The sequence below is a fragment of the Eumetopias jubatus genome, unplaced genomic scaffold, assembly GCF_037043125.1.
Source record: "Eumetopias jubatus isolate StellerSeaLion01/CBP00866 unplaced genomic scaffold, mEumJub1_p1.0 scaffold_12, whole genome shotgun sequence".
Taxonomy (NCBI): Eukaryota; Metazoa; Chordata; class Mammalia; order Carnivora; family Otariidae; genus Eumetopias; species Eumetopias jubatus.
The window spans coordinates 9,473,527-9,490,900 of record NW_028274818.1 but is presented as its reverse complement, the minus strand read 5'-3'; the positions used below and the strand labels follow the sequence as shown (position 1 = coordinate 9,490,900).

Sequence of the window (17,374 nt, the reverse complement as noted above, 5' to 3'; positions counted from 1 at the left end):
AGCAGTAGCATACTGTACATAGAGATTATTGGCTTGGGAGTTGGGAAACTTGAACTTTAGTCCTGGCTTTGCCACAGAGTGCTCACAGCGTCTCTACCAAGTCACTTCCCCTTCGCGAGACCTCAGTTTCTTCCTGGAAACAATGAAATCCCTTATATTGATGGAATACAGCAAATAAGGGCATTAATATACAGTTGAGACTTCGTTAAGCGGTTTGGGTTGTGTGTATATAACAACTTTCTTAAAATACATGTGAAATTTTCTGGCTTTCTAAGAGACTCACCTAGAAAACTATGCTTATTTTTAGAGTAATTAGTCTGTAATATGAAAGAACCTGAATTATTTATTTATTTATTTTTAAAAAATATTTTATTTATTTATTTGACAGAGAGAGACACGGCGAGAGAGGGAACATAAGCCGGGGGGAGTGGGAGAGGGAGAAGCAGGCCTCCCGTGGAGCAGGGAGCCCAATGCGGGGCTTGATCCCAGGACCCTGGGATCATGACCTGAGCCCAAGGCAGACGCTTAATGACTGAGCCACCCAGGCACCCCAGAACCTGAATTTTAAATTTGTCTTGATTGGCTTTTACTTTTAGACTCTGCTCTCTTGAAGAAACTGAAAGAGGGGGAAAACCATAAGAGATGAGTAACTCATATTTGAAACCTAAGTACAATCATTATGTTTACACTTTCCATCAGTGTAGTATAAAAGTATATCTTAATGTACAGAGTTAAGACACTTAATACCAGAGGTAATTTTTAATTAATCTTTAAAGATTTTTATTTAAATTGAAATATTTTGGTGCCCTGCTGCATTCGAATTTTCTAATATAAAGTATACAATATCACAGGTACTCAGCTCACCTTATTATTAAGTGACACTGAGACAAATGCTTTTATAGTCACTAGTGACAGTTTAACATCTGCTTTGTGCTCAGCGTTATGTATATTAACCAGTTTGTTCATTCTTTTCAGAGAGGCAAGAAGAGAAACTGAAAAATAACAACAGAGACCTATCCATGGTACGAGTCTGAAGTATAATATTGTGGTAAACCACACAATGTTTTATAGCATAAGACTCTGATTTGCATTAAATACATACTTACCTTTTCAGAAATTCACCCAATCATGTCATGGGTGTTCCTGGACCAGATGGAACTGAAAATATGCTTCTGGGCTTAAACGTCATTTCAGTAATAAGAGAAGCTCTTTTGGGCTGTCTCGGAGGTCATAATTTGTCCCTTTCACACAGTTCTTGATTAGCTGTGCCCTTCTGTTTCAAATGAAGTCATTTGTTTTCTTTTTTTCTCATGTCATTGCTGAATCTTTGGTTTTCTGGTGACCTGTGTCACACCAGCATCTGAGTTGGAGCATTATAGATGGCCTTTACTGTTGCCTTTGTTCTTTAAGAGGCTTTTTGTTCTGCATGTCAGGCATACCATAAAGTGTAAAGAAAAATGATTTTATTACCCATTTACTCATCATTTTTAAAGAGTAGAGCTTGTTCAAGAGTTTTTCTAAGGCGTAGGTAGGCTAATTATATAGCTTGACTAATTTTTCTATTTAATTTCTGTATGTTTAACACAGGACATCTGAACTGTGCAACAGTTGTCTTTGCTTTCGGAGAGACCTTTGCTATACCATCTTCTGTTTCTTGCAATTTTATTGAGTAAAGCTGTAATTTAGAAGGGCATCTTTTTGAAAATAGCTTTTCTGTTGCATAGTTATTAAGTGTTTATAAGACCAGATTTGGAAACTACAGAAAGAAGAGAGAAAAATTGCTGATAAACCTGTCATCCAGGGCCCCAGGTTAGCTCAGTCAGAAGAGCATGCGACTCTTGATCTTAGGGTCATGAGTTTGAGCCCCATGTTGGGTGTAGAAATTACTTAAAAATAAAATCTTAAAAAAAAAAAAAAAAGAACTGTCATCCAGAGATAACGATTGTTAATCTTATATCTATATGATCTTTTGCTTATTTATACTTTTACCACTTAATGTAATTAAGTAAGAAGTTAACTGCAAGTAACAGAATACCTAACTAGCAATGATTTAAAGAGATAAAGATTTTTTTAACTTGTTCAAGAAGTCCAGAGGTTGGTAGTCCTGACCTGGTGTAGCAGCTCAGTAATGTTATTAAGGACTTAGGTTAGCCATAGATTATGGTTATTTGGTTATTTGATGGCATTTTATCCTTTATCTTCAGGCATTATGTTCTTCATTCCAGGCAAGAAGAATGGGCAAAAGGCCTAAAGGGATACTGGCCAGCTTTGTCCCTTTTAAAAGTCCCGTTCAGTACTTGTAGCTCACTGGCCAGAACTGGGTCACATGGCCACCCCAATACTATTCATCAGAAGGGGGCAAGGAGAAGGGCTTGGAGGTGGAGGGTGGATTAGTCAATAAACAGCTGGTTGCTATGGGAAGTGTCTTTTAAACATGACGTGAAACCGAAATTTTTGGGTGTGCCTTAGTAGTGGTTTTTTTTTAGTGTGAAATGACAGTTTGTTGGTCTCTTTATAGGTCCGAATGAAATCCATGTTTGCAATTGGCTTTTGTTTTACTGCCCTAATGGGAATGTTCAATTCCATGTGAGTATCCTTTAATAATATGGTTTTACCTAACTATTGCTCTATATGTGTATGTATTTATGATCAATTAACTTTTTTTTTAAAGATTATATTTATTTATTTGACAGAGAGAGATAGCAAGAGCAGGAACACAAGCAGCGGGAGTGGGAGAGGGAGAAGCAGGCTTCCCGCAGAGCAGGGAGCCCGATGCGGGGCTCGATCCCAGGACCCCCTGATGCGGGGCTCGATCATGACCTGAGCTGAAGGCTTAAGAACTTAGCCACCCAGGAGCCCCAGTTAACTTTTTTTTTAAGATTTTATTTATTTATTTGAGAGAGCACTAGAGAGAGAGAGCAAGCACAAGCGGGGCACAGAGGGAGAGGGAGAAACAGGCTCCCCACTGAGCAGGGAGCCCAATGTGGGATTCGATCCCAGGACCCTCGGATGATGACCTGTGCCGAAGGCAGACGCTTAACCAACTGAACCACCCAGGCCCCCCAGCAATTAACTTTTTTGGTAATATTTTATTTTGATACTTCAAATTTACAGAAAGGTTACAAAAATAATATACCCATTATACAGATTCACAATTGTTAACATTTTGCTCCGTTTTCTTTCTTCTTCTATCTCCCCATATCATCTATGTATTCATTCATACATGCATCATTTATGTATTTTTCTTAATTATGCAAGAGTATGTTATGGGGTTCATGCCCCTTTATCCATAACTACTAATTTTTTTTTTTAAGATTTTATTTATTAATTTGACAGAGAGCACAAGCAGAGGGAGAGGGGAAGCAGACTTCGTGCTGAGCAGGGAGCCCAGTGCGGGGCTCGATCCCAGGACCCTGGGATCATGACCTGAACCAAAAGCAGATGCTTAACCAACTGAGCCACTCAGGAGCCCCCATAACTACTAAAATGTATATTTCCTAAGAACATGGACATTCTCTTATATAACTTCAATCCAGTTACCAAAATCAAGGAGTTTTGAGAGAATGCAATTATATGATAACTTTCTCGTCCTCTTTAATATCAAGGATCTTTTATGTACAAGGTAAAGACCCAGGTATTATGGGGCCTCTAAAAAGAATTTAATATGTCTTCTGTGTTTTTAAGTTACTAGCATACTGGTTCAAAATGAAGGTAGTCATATAGAGATGTTTGACTCTTAAAATAGTCTTAACAATGATAAAGTAAGTTACTGTTGTCTAAACTGGCAGATAGCAGGCCTGAGTAATTGTGGAACTGTTTTTGACAGAAACTGGGAAAATATCCAAAGATGACAAGCAGTCATTTATTACTTTTCAAGGCCCACATGAATCATCCCACAGGAATGAGAATTTCCCTCTCTCCTTCTTTTCCTTCCTTTCCTCCTACTCTTCCTCCCCCGCTTCATTTCTGTCTGTCTCTTCCTCTCCCTGCACCTCCCCCCTTCCTCGGGTCCATTCTTCCCTCCCCACCAGTTCAGTGCCTATGTTGTGCCAGGCATTGTGCTAGTACCAGAATATAACAAATAAGGTGTGGCCCCCGCCCTCAGTAATAATCAGTTTTATGGGAAGAAAGGCTAGATAAACAAATACCTTGATGGATGCTATAATAGAAATCTGTGTGAAGTGCAGTTGGGGGAAAAGGAGTGGCTATTTTTACTTAGGTGAGGGACTAGAGGTGGTGTCCACATGGTTTGAATGTAAAATTTCCTTTTAACTAATGATTACTAAAATTACAGACCTTTTGAGCTGAAAGGGACCTTTGGAAGGTGAAATAACTTGCCTAGGGTATCTAGAAGTCTCATGATTTCTGGCTTATAATTTTAAACTCAGTACTCTTTCCATCCTGCTGTACTTTCATTTCTTGGGTGCATATCCCCATGAGTTACCAAGCAAAGCAAACACTGGAAGGTTTTATAGTTAACTACTGAGTGTCCGTGTAACGACTCAAATCCACAAATATTCTTCTTCGAGTATTGCTTTCTGGACAGTATAGAGCTGGCTAAGTACTCATCTGTACTTTTTAAATTTGATGCTTCTACTTACTTTTCTCTTACTTCTGATGTTTTAAATAATATTTTAAGGTTAGTGTTGTGTCTGTGTGTCTGTTCTGATTGGCCTTAGCTTGATTGTATGATTTTTGTGACAGATTTGAGTCCTGCTTTGCTAGAGGTTCAGCATTTTATTTTATTCCTTAATCTAAATATATTACTAAATGAAGCTAATATATTTCTTTACTGAACTTACATTTATGTCTCCCTCTACTAGACCGTAAGTTCCTTATATTCTTCTCATGTTGACAGTTTTCATATCCTTAGGGTTTTAGGGCTTCTATAGATATTTATTGAATAAATTTAAAAATATTTGTAAATATACACCAGTTTCTTCTGTCATGGTTTCTATACTATTCTGGGGTCAGAATTTGATGCCATTTGAAATGTGAATCAAAAAAATTTTTTAAAAGATTTATTTATTTGAGAGAGATGGCATGTATGAGCAGGGGGAGGGGCAAAGGGAAAGGGAGAATCTCCAGCAGACTTCCCACTGAGCATGGAGCCGACATGGGGCTCAATCCCAGGACCCTGAGATCACAACCTGAGCTGAAATTAAGAGTCCCAAGAGTCAGATGCTTAACTGAGCCACCCAGGCACCCCGTGAATCAAAAAATTTTTTAATTATAATTACTAATTTCCAAGATGTCAGTGGTTCATTTAGGAAAACACTAGTTAGTGAACCAATGACAATGGAACCAAATTCTCAAAAACCATGAGTCTGAATGTAGTTGATGAAAATGTCTTCGTGCGCACGCGCGTGCGTGTGTATGTGTGTGGCTTAACAGAAGTTTATTTCTCATTCCCATAAAGCCTGTCACGGGACTGGGGGACTCTCCAGACCAGCTGCTCTCCATGTGGGGGGCTGAGCATTACAAACTGCTTTGAGTTTCTGGCCCCCGTGTCTGTATGGGCTTCCATGACTGAGACGGGAAGAGCACTAGCATCTTGCACCAACAAATAAAGGCTTTAGCCCAGATGAAAACTTCTTCTACTGACTCTTAGGTCGTAGTTTATTTTGGCCTGGGATATCTCAGAGTCTTGTAATAAGACAGGCTAATATCAGCAGTAAATATTGAGAGTGTTTATTTCAGTATTAACCTGTCAACAGCGTTTGGAAAAAATAATGCAAAATTGTGCACATCCTATTGACAGGTTAGTAATGTAAATTTAATTTTCAAAGACTATATCTCTTTAATGATGAGAGTGTTGACATTAGGCTTAAGTAGGGAGAAGTCTTGACTTGTAAACTAAGTTGTGAAACATGGAAATGAATCATTTTGGCTTATGGTCATTATTTACAGTAGGAGGTAATGTTAGATTACCTTTTTGGAAGAAATTGCCAGTTCTTTCATTCTTTTCTGTGATTAAAACTAGAGCCTGGCATACGGTTTTAATTTGAATCCATAGTTGGTTTAGTTACGAAATGAAGCTAATATATTTGATTATAGTCATAGAATCACATAACTGCAAAGTATTATAACGTATTTCTTATGTTTCTCCTTTGAGTCAATAATCATTTTCATTTGCCTTCCTTTGATTTTCTCCCTCCAGTTTTCAATTTTTTGTGAGTGTACTACATGAATATTTATAGGTTTCAACTATTTTTAATGTTTATTCAGGTCGAAAAGCTGCATGCCATTTTTTTTGCGCCTCATGCTGTGGGAGATAAAAGAAAAATTACCCAGCCTGAGCCCTCACACTGCTTATTCCCTTCAAATAGAATAGACATCTATATAGGAAATATTGATTTATTCGTTAAAAATTGACTGTTCTTTTTTTATGTAGGGGTCATTGTAATTTGTAGAAGATCCATTATAGAGAGAAATTTGAGAGAGAGAGAAATTTTATAACAATAACACCCTACCTCAGCTATATTTTGCCTTTTTCTTGGGCTGCAGAACAGCCTGTCCCTGGGCCTCAGAGAGGCTTATTTCTCTTTACATTATTTTTGAGACTCACTTGGAACCCATCATGTTCTCTGCCAAAGCAGCGCCCTTCCTGATACTTGTGTGTCTTTCAGTGGTGCTCATTTCTAGTCACCTTGAATTGAAAGCTTTATTGCTTCCCTTCTTCTCGTCCTTTCAGCGCACAGTTCTTGTGTATCTACCCTGTCCCACATTTAATGCTGGACACTGAGTTATCTCTAACATTGTCAGTCCTGTTCCATCAGTTAACAGTTCCTGTTTATTCTACTTCTCTGTGTCTGTCTAGCCATGCATCCACCTGCCCATCCTTCCCTCCCTGCTTCTCTTCCTCTCTTCTTCCCTCCTCCCTCTCCTCTTCATCCATGCTGCACCAGCTCTTATCCTAGTTTCAGCTCATTGCCTTTCCTCTCTGCTATTACCCCTTGATCTTGAGCTTGCCAGTAGCTTCCTAGCTGCTGTCCGTCTTCAGGTGCCTCCTGTCACTGCAGCATTAAGTTAACCATCCCCAAAAGCATGTTACTCATTGTCTAATAACCACATCTGCTACTGATGGAATAGTAACTGTGTGTTGGCCACTGTTGGCCTTTATATAGGTTGCCCTTGTAATCTTAACAGCCTTCCAAGATGAGAATTACAGTCTTTATTTTACTGATGAGAATGTGAGACTCCAAGTTACTTAATTTGCCCAAGGTCTCAAAGCTAGTAAACGTTGAGCTGGAATATAACTCATGTGTCTCTGACTCTAAAATCCTTATGTGGCATCATGCCACTCAGACTGCTGCCTTAAGTCCAAACTTTTTAACCTGGCTTTCATGCCGTTCCATGCTTTGGCCTCAGCCTGTTCTTCAAACTTTCTTTCTTTTTACTGTCTACAAACTATTGTGTTCTAACTGCACTGTTCACTGTTCCTGAGACACACATTCTTTCGCATGAATTTTTAGAATCACTCATGTGTCAGCTTCCCCTAAGATAATCCCATTCAAGTTTTGACTGATTTTATTCTATTTATGTATTAGTTTTGAAGTATTAGACATTATAATTATAATTTTTAATATTCCCATCTAGAAACGTGGTGTTTCTGCTAAATCTGTTTTATGTGCTTTTGTAGTTTCTTTCTAAATAGGTCTTGCATGTATTTTATATCTTCTAGCTCATTACTACAATAACATTTTTGTTATTTTATTCTGTAACTGACCATCTTGCTGAACTCTGATAGGTTCTAGTAGGTTTTAATTTGGTTCTCTGATTTTCTAGATAGATAATCATGATCAGACAAATAACTTGGTCTCATTCTTTCCAAATTTTCCCCTCCCTCCTTTCTTCCCTGCTACCTTCTCCTTCCCCTCTCTCGTTCTAAGCTGAATTGAATTAGAACAACCAGAAGAGGGGCGCCTGAGTGGCTTGGTCGGTTAAGCATCTGCCTTTGGCTCAGGTCATGATCCCAGGGTCCTGGGATTGAGCCCAGCATCGGGCTCCCTGCTCAGCAGGGAGTCTTCTTCTCCCTCTCCCTCTGTCTCATGGCTTGTGCTCAATCTTAAAAAAAAGAACAACCAGAAGAGGGTAAAATACTTAATGAAATACTAAAGATAGCCTAATAATGATGAGAACCAAATGAATAAAATATAATAGTTGTATTGCTGCTTTGATAATTATGAAATTTCTAGAGGACCGAGGTTTTCAAAGCTATATACAAGAACATGTGGGGGACAAAGCACTTCCCTCATCAGCAGAGGCCCCATGGGTTTTCTCTGCAGAATTTTCATAGCATTGTCACTCGCGTGAACTGTCTAGCACCAAACAGCAGTCTCTCATGTGCTCCATGATGTCTTATGTATTTCCATTTTATTTTTCCACGCTTAAAGCTCTTGAGTCAAGGGCCACATCTGAAAAGCATCTACCATATAATTATTCAGCAACTGCTTGTTGATGACGTTTTTAGGCCTTAGACCAGTATTGAAATACCTAACTATTTATGCAGTTCATCAGTACAAGATAAAATACTAGATGCCTTTTCTTTAAGCTATAGAGATCAAAGAAGTCAAATACAGTATCTTCAGGAGGAAAATGTTACAAAAAGCTTCATTATATTCAAGCTTCTTGTAGAAGGCTACTATTGGCAAGAAGGAAGACTGTTCTTTGTTCTTCAGTATACTATTTTTTTTGTCGACTTTCTTATTCAGAACACTGGCAAGAGTAGCTTTTTACTTGTTTTGTTTTGCAATACTGGTGTGGAGGTTCATGTAATGTAAGTGTTTTACTATTTATTCAAGTGCTGTATTGATTTTTTTTATAAGACCTTATTTTTTTAGAGCAGTTTTAGGTTTACCGGAAAATTGAGAGGAAGGTACAGAGATTTCCTGTATACCCTCCGCCCTATGCATGACCTCCCCCACTAGCAACATCCCCCACTGGAGTGGGGCACTTGTTACAGTTGGTGAGCCTACGCTGACACATCATAACCACCCAGAGTCTACAGCTTACATTAGGGGGTCCCTCTTCGTGTACATTCAGTGACTTTGGACAAATGTATAATGGCATGTATCCACCATTAGAGTATTGTACAGAGTAGGTTAACTGCCTTAAAAATCCTCTGCTCCAACTCTTCATCCCTTTCTCTCTCACCACCCCAACTCGTGGCAGCCACTGATCTTTTTACTGTCTCCATAGTTTCGCCTTTTTCAGAAGGTCATAGAGTTTGACTCCTACAGCATACAGCCTTTTCAGATTGGCTTCTTTCCCTTAGTAATATCCATTTAAAGTTCCTCCATGTCTTTATGGCCAATAGCCCGTTTCTTTTTAGCACCAAATAATATTTCATTGTCTGGATGTACCAGTTTATCCATTTACATTTGGATTACTTCCAAGTTTTGGGAATTATGAATAAAGCCACTGTACATACCTGTGTGCAGGTTTTTGTATGCACATAGTTTTCAGCTCCTTTGGATAGATACCAAGGAGCACAATTGCTGGGCTATAATTCATATTTTTGTTCTGGTCTTTGTGGCCTGTGCATTTAAAAATATATGTTATCATTTGTCTAAGACTGTGAGCACCTAAAAGTTAAAGACTGTATCTCTGTTTTTTATAAGCTGGCATATGAAATGAGAAGTCTAGCACATATTTTGACTCTATTATTCAATTTTTAACTTAATTTCTCAGAGTGTCAACGTGTCATCTGTTTAGTGTGGAGTCCACCATCTCTAATATACCTTTTAATCTTTGATTTAATCTTAGAACTCATTGACAGCTGGCAGCTTTTAAGAAAAAAGCCTGAGGTTAGATAGGAGGGACTTGAATTTCCAGATTTCCAAAGAAGCAATAGGAGGTGCTGCTTGTAGCTATTTCTTTCTTTTTGGCTTTTCATTCTGGCTTATTTCCATAAAGCTGAAACGTTACCATCTTAGAATTAGAAGAGATCTGAAGTCATTTCACAAATAACTTCTGTCCCAATACAAAAACCTCTTCAGTAGTACCTCTGGCAGATAATTTTCCACCCTCTCTTTAATTATTTCCAACAGTGAGGAGCCTGAGGGTTTCTGAGACAATATACTTTTATTGAGTAGTTTTTAGGGTCTGAAAGTAATTCCTTTTACTGGACCAAAATATGCCTTCCTGTACTTCTGCTCACGCGCAGTGGTCCTGCCCTCTGGAACCAGAGAGTAAGTACACTGAGAGAAATAATCTTACTAGGTTTAGTAATATCTATAAGCTATCTCTCTTTTTGCACCTTTCCCCTTCATTCCCCAACTCTTCTTTATTTTTTAAGATTTTATTTATTTATTTGAGAGAGAGAGAATGAGAGACAGAGAGCACGAGAGGGAAGAGGGTCAGAGGGAGAAGCAGACCCCCCGCTGAGCAGGGAGCCCGATGCGGGACTCGATCCCAGGACTCCAGGATCATGACCCGAGCCGAAGGCAGTCGCTTAACCAACTGAGCCACCCAGGCGCCCCACAACTCTTCTTTATTAGGGTAGACACCACTTCACTTAGCTATTCCTATGACAAGCTTCAAGTCTCCTGGAAAAATTAATTCATTAAAAGTACGAGTTCTTGGAAGTTTTTTTTTCCCTCATATCTGTGACTGGCTTAAGGTCTCATGCATAGTAGATACTTTCACATAAATGAATAACTTACAGGAAATCAATGGTTTTCCTTTTTTCCCCTAAATCTTTTTTTTCCAGCTTTATTGCAATATAGTTGACATATAATATAAACATTGTGTATGTTTGTGTACACACAGGATGTATATGTAGTGATTTGATACACATGTATATAGTGAAACGATTACTACAATAAGGTTGGTTAACACATCCTCTATCTCGCATGATTATCATTTTGTGTGGTGTGGTTGTGAGAACATTTAAGATTTACTATCTTAGCAACTTTAAGTATATAATATTGTTGACTACAATCACCAGGCTGTACATTAGATGCCCAGAACTTATTCATCTTGTAACTGAGGAGGTTTGTATCCTTTGACCAGCATCTTCCTATTTCTCCCATCCCCCAGCCCCTGCCAACCACGAATCTAACTTTGTTTCCATGAGTTCAGTTTTTTTAGATTTCACATATAAGTGGTATCATACAGTATTGGTCTCCCTCTGTCTGACTTGTTTCATTTAGCATAATGCTCTCAAGGTTCATTCCTGTTGTTGCAAATGGCAGGATTTCCTTCCTTTTTATGGCTAAATTCCATTCCATTGGCTCTGTGTGTATTTATCTATCTCACATTTGCTTTATCCATTCATTCATCAGTGGACGCTTAGGTTGTTTTCTTGTCTTGGCTATTGTGAATAATGCTGCAATGAACGTGAAGTACAGATATTTCTTTGAGATAGAAATTTATTTCATTTCTTTTGGGTTTATACTCAGAAGTGGGATTGCTGGATCATATGGTAGCTCTATTTTTCATTTTTTGAGGAACCTCTATTCTGTTTTCCATAGTGGCTGCACCAGTTTACATTCCCACCAGCAGTGCACATGGGTTCCCTTTTCTCTACATCCGTGCCAGCATTTGTTATCTCTTGTCTTTTTGATGATAGCTATTCTTACAGAAGTGAATTGATATCTCATTGTGGTTCTGATTTATATTTCCCTGATGATTAGTGACATTAAGTACCTTTTCATGTACTTGCCCATTTGTATGTCTCATTTAGGAAAATGTCTTTGGAGGTCCTCTGCCCTTTTAAAAATCAGATTTTTTTTTTTAACTTTTGAGTTTTGAGTTCCTTATATTTTGGATATTAACCCCTAAATCTGATAGATGGTTTGCGTATTTTTTTCTCCCATTCCATAGGTTGCCTTTTCATTTTGTTGCTTATTTCTTTTGCTATACAGTAGCTTTTTCATTTAATGTAGTTGATTTTTGTTGCTTGTGCTTTTGGTGTCATATCCAGAAAAATCATAGCTAATGTCAAGGAGCTTTTTTCTATGTTCCCTTCTAGAAATTTTACAGTTTTAGGTCTTACATTTACATCCTTAATTCATTTTGAGTTAATTTTTATAAGTGTTGTAAGATAGAGATCCAATATCATTCTTTTGCATGTGGCTGTCTAGTTTTCCCAAGCACCATTTATTGAAAAGACTGTCCTTTCCCCATTGAGTATTTTGGCTCCCTTGTCAAATGTTAGTTGACCTTATATGAGTGGATTGATTTCTGGGCTCTCACTTCTGTTCCATTGTTCTGTGCATCTGTTTTTATGCTAGTACCATACTGTTTTGATTATTACAGCTTTGTAATAGAGTTTGAAATCAGGACGTGTGTTACCTCCAGCTGTGTTCTTTCTCAAGATTGTTTTTTCTACTCAGTCTTTTGTGGTTCCATATGAATTTTAGGATTGTATTTTCTATTTCTGTGAAAATTGCCATTGGAATTTTGATAGAGATTATATTAAATCTATAAATGGCTTTGGGTAAAATAGACATTTTAACAATATTAACTCTTCGAATTTATGAACACAGATATCTTTCCATTTATTTGTGTCTTTTTCAACTTACTTCCTTACTGTCTTAGAGGTTTCATTGTACAGATCTTTCTCCTCCTTGGTTAAATTTATTCCTGGGTATTTTATTGTTTTTGATGTTATTGTAAATGGATAATTTTCTTTATTTCTTTTTCAGATAGCTCATTGTTAGTGTATAGAAATGCATAGAATGATTTTTGTATGTTGACTTTTTTATCCTGAAACTTCACTGAATTTGTTCATTGGTTCTAAAAGGTTGTTGTTTTTTGTTTTGTTTTTTGATTAGAATTTCAAGTTGAAGATAACAGAGAATAAAAGATTATATCAGATGAATATACTGGGTTTTTATGTTAGCAATAAGAGGGAGTAGCTTACAGTCTGACTATACAGTAGGGTAGTCAGAGTGGCATGCCTAGAGCCGCATATTGTGTTGAGCATATAACCAGAAAATACCGGGGCAGCTGCACTTAATACTTCTTGTGAGAGAATGGGAATATCTTCTCCTGAAAAAATTATTACTTTTGCTTTTGTGAAGTTAGTAGAAGAGAATGACAGTGATTACTTTGAGCAGATCTTTAAATACTTTTATCATATGTAAGTAAAGTCAGTTTATGATTGAGCCTTTCCCTGTGTAAATATATACTAGGAAGGCAGTTGGAAGTAGTAAGTGGACAGTCAGACATATAGAAGATGTCAAGAGAAGATTCATTCTCTTCTATATTCTTTGTAGCACAGTTGTCTAATAAGCTCTTTAGAACCACAGTAGTTGATCTGGATATTTAGGGATTTTTTTTTCCCCAAAGACAAAGATGGTATTGCTACTTTTCTTTTCCCTCTCCCTCTGTAGAAACATTCTAAATACCAAGTGGGGTTTTGTTTTTTTTTTTTAATATATATATGTTTAAATTTTTATCTGAGTTGGCTCCATACCCAAGGTGGGGTTCAGACTCACAACACTGAGATCAAGTCACACGCTCCACTGACTGAGCCAGCCAGGCGCCCAGGTATTTTTCTAAGAGGGAATTTTCTAGCTGTTTTAACTGGAAGTAAAGACTTTATTTGGGGGATGCCTGGGTGGCTCAGTCGTTAAGCGTCTGCCTTCGGCTCAGGTCATGATCCCAGGGTCCTGGGATCAAGCACTGCATTGGGGCTCCCTGCTCTGCGGGGAGCCTGCTCCCTCCCCCACTGCCCCTGCTTGTGTTCCCTCTCTCGCTGTGTCTCTCTCTGTCAAATAAATAAATAAAATCTTTTTAAAAAAAAGACTTTATTTGGATAATTTAGCTGATGCAGTCATACATTTCTCTAATATTATGAAGTATCACTCTCCTTAATCACATTTTTATAATTTTCATTATTGACTGATTATACTACTTATTCATAGAAAAGTATAAAAGAAGCTAATATCCCCAGGACCTCAACATAAATACTAAGCATTTTCTTATAGCTTTTTTCTGTGTTTCTCTTTTAGAAATATTTCTCTTTTCTATTTTAGAAAAAGTAAAAAGAAGACTTTCAAACACTAGTAGTATGTTAAAAGTTATCTCAGAATATTGTGTATGAATTTTAAGAATCTACTTTTTTCTTTCACCACTGTATACTCCATGAATTTCTATTCAGAAATGTTTAGCCTGTTTAAGGTGTGTATTGGGAGCCTCTGGGTCTTGGAACAGAGGGTTCTTAAAATCTTACTGGTGCCATGGTTCTGAACAGTGATTCTCTGTGATTCTCAGGCGCCTGGTGGCTCAGTCATTAAGTGTCTGCCTTTGGCTCAGGTCATGGTCCAGGGGTCCTGGGATTGAGCCCCACGTCGGGCTCCCTGCTCGGCGGGGAGCCTGCTTCTCCCTCTCCCACTCCCACTGCTTGTGTTCCCTCTCTCACTTTCTCTCTCTCTCTCTGTCAAAAAATAAATAAAATCTTTAAAAAAAAAAAAGAATAGTGATTCTCAAAGTATGGTCTGGGGGTTCCTAGAGCTCTTTGAGACTCTTGGGAAGTCCTTGAGATGAACATTACTGCCAGAATAATTCTAAGATGTTATTTTTCTTTTTTATTCTTATTCCCTTTTTAGTGTACAGTGGAATTTTCCAGAGGCTTCAGAGCTCCATGATGTGTATTATTGCAACAGCCTGAATACTGAAGCAGCTATGAGAATCCAGCAGTATTCTATTAAACAAAACATTAAAGACATTTGCCAAAAGAAAAGAAAAAGCCTTTCTTTTCACTTTGTTTTGGAAAAGATGGTTATTTTTCATAAAAATATTTGTGTTAACATATAATGAATTTATTGCCACCTTTTAAATGATTTAGTAAATATTTTTTAACATTCCTCAGTTTTATTTTATAGAGCAGTAAATAGTGATAGCTATAACCTTGAAACAATGTATGGAATCTCAATTTTTCAGTGTTCAGGGCTTCTGATACTGAAAAAATTAAGAATCACTAGTGTAGAAAAAGACTGTTGGAAAAACCTAAGCCCTTCCTTACATCCTTGTTCTTTAGGTCTCTTTTTAGAATATCATTCTTTGTGCTCGCTTCGGCAGCACATATACTAGAATATCATTCTTTGTTTTTTAGAGATCAAGGGACTTAGAGTTCTATTTCTGTCTCAGATTCTTCCCTGGAACTAAGAAGCTTGTCAGTCTTCCAAAAATAACAATTCTTTGTTTTTTCCTTTTTAGATTTGATGGTAGAGTGGTGGCAAAGCTCCCTTTCACTCCCCTTTCCTATATCCAAGGACTGTCTCATCGAAACCTGCTAGGGGATGACACCACAGACTGTTCCTTCATTTTTCTGTATATTCTTTGTACCATGTCAATTCGACAGGTGAGTGACCATATCCAGTATTAAATACATACATTCTTCCTTGCTCTCACACCCTAAATTAGCCTTTACTTCTTTTAATATTAGAAATGTTGTAGAATCCCAGTGGATCCTCTAGAGCTGTTTTGTTTATTTATTTGTTTGTTTGTTTATTTAAAAGATTATATTCATTTATTTGACACAGAGAGAGCACAAGTAGGCAGAATGGCAGGCTGAGGGAGAGAGAGAAGCACTCTCCTCGCTGAGCAGAGAGCCCTACACGGGGCCGATCCCAGGAACCTGGGATCACAACCTAAGCTGAAGGCAGACGCTTAACCAACCTAACCTCTAAAGCTGTTTTAAATGTGTATAGGTCTAGATTACTGATCCATTGGGGTGAGAAGTAGCCATAAAACCAAACATGGTTTCCATATCCCATTTTTAGAGCTCTTAGGTTCCTTCTTCATTACAACCATCTAAAGAAACAAAAGTGAAGAACGGGTTTGGTCTTCTCAGTATCATTTCTTTTTTTCTTTTCCTTTTTTTTTTTTTTTTAAGATTTATTTATTTGAGAGAGAGGGAGGGAGGGAGAGCACAGAGGAGAATTAGAGGGAGAAGCAGCTCCCCACTGAGCAGAGAGCCCGACATGGGGCTCAATCCCAGGACCCTGAGATTATGACCTGAGCCGAAGGCAGATGCTTTACCGACTGAGCCACCTAGGCGCCCCAGTATCATTTCTTCTCTATTATACTCCAGTGCCTTTTGGCACTTCAGGAACACAAATAAATGTAATAATTTGATGGTTTTAGGTTATTCACAGTTGAGATACTCAAGTCTGTGTTACAGAATTTACATTTGGCCACCACGATTATCACACATTCATAATGAAAAACAGTGAGAGCCAAGACAGAAGTATAGATGGTTGAAAGAGCCCAGAGAGAAACCTAACATTTGATTAGTGGGGGTAGATTCAGGCAGAAAGGTTTAGAGAATGAAGTAGTTTTTGAAATAGGACTTTAAAAAGTGAGAAGGGTTAATTAAAGTCTCTGGCTTAAGAACTTTTTATATTTCAGCTTTGAACACACTGCCATTCAGCAGGCATTGCCATGGGGAAGTTGGCACATGAGACCTGTATTTCTTCTTCTTCTGAATACTGTCAACGGCAGCAGATTTTTTGGTTGGCCTGGCATGTGAGAATAAGTAGTAGGAAATGGAATTATAGTTTGAAGCTTGCAAAGATCTTCATGATCTTACTGCTTAATGTTTTCCCCACCTCAGCTCTCATCCAACACTCCAGCCATTCTGACTTGCCTGACAGATTCCATGTCCCACTCACCCAGATTGACTTTTTGTGAATGCTCTTTCTTCTGTCTGGCTGCCTCCCACCTCCTCCTTTTGTAGATTAAATGCAGCCAGGTCTCAGGACTTCCTGGCATCATTTTCTGACACTTAACTGCTTTCTGAAGGATAGATGTGAGAGAGGAGCCTGACAAGGTGGAGAAAAATACCAGAAGACTATCTGAATTGTCTAGCAAAAAATCATTATGTTCTGAACTATTGCTATGATGAGAGGGATGAAAAAGAGGGGGCAAAGTTGAGACGTACAGGGAGGTAAAGCAGGAGAAAGGAGAAACTAACTCAAGGCCCAGGTATGGCTTTGGTGACCAAATGGAGACTCGTCTCAGGAAGAGGGGAGGAAGAGAGGAACAAAGAGTAGGCTGGTTAGAAGATGAGCGGTTGGAGATGTTTACAGAGCAGCTGAGTGGGTGTGTCCACCAGAAGTTGTGTTCTTGTGTAGCTGAGGTGTGTGCTACACCTTTCAAGAATGTCTCTGTAGTGAAGCATTTTATTTAGTCTATCTAAACATGAAAACCAAGACAATGACAACATAGATCTCTTTTGTTGGTGTAGCAGCGGTCCGGTTGATTTCCAGAACATTGCTCTTAAATTTGATTATTTAAATCTGAAATTTTTAATTGTAGCTTTTGTCCAAATGTTAATAAAACACAATGATGTATACATTCTACTTTAAGCAACTAAGAACAATTCTACTTTAAATTACATTCAGATATTACTACTTTA

At 38.0% G+C, this 17,374-nt stretch overlaps 1 protein-coding gene across 1 annotated transcript in view; it reads left to right on the top strand.

Moving 5' to 3' along the window:
• The window catches only part of TMCO1 (transmembrane and coiled-coil domains 1), a 52,419-nt gene that overhangs the window by 18,896 nt on the left and 16,149 nt on the right, over nucleotides 1-17,374 (top strand). The window contains exons 4-6 of the mRNA XM_028104666.2: nucleotides 976-1,022; nucleotides 2,519-2,586; nucleotides 15,172-15,316. Of these exons, the coding sequence (XP_027960467.1) occupies nucleotides 976-1,022; nucleotides 2,519-2,586; nucleotides 15,172-15,316 (260 nt within the window). The remainder of the gene's footprint in view (nucleotides 1-975; nucleotides 1,023-2,518; nucleotides 2,587-15,171; nucleotides 15,317-17,374) is intronic.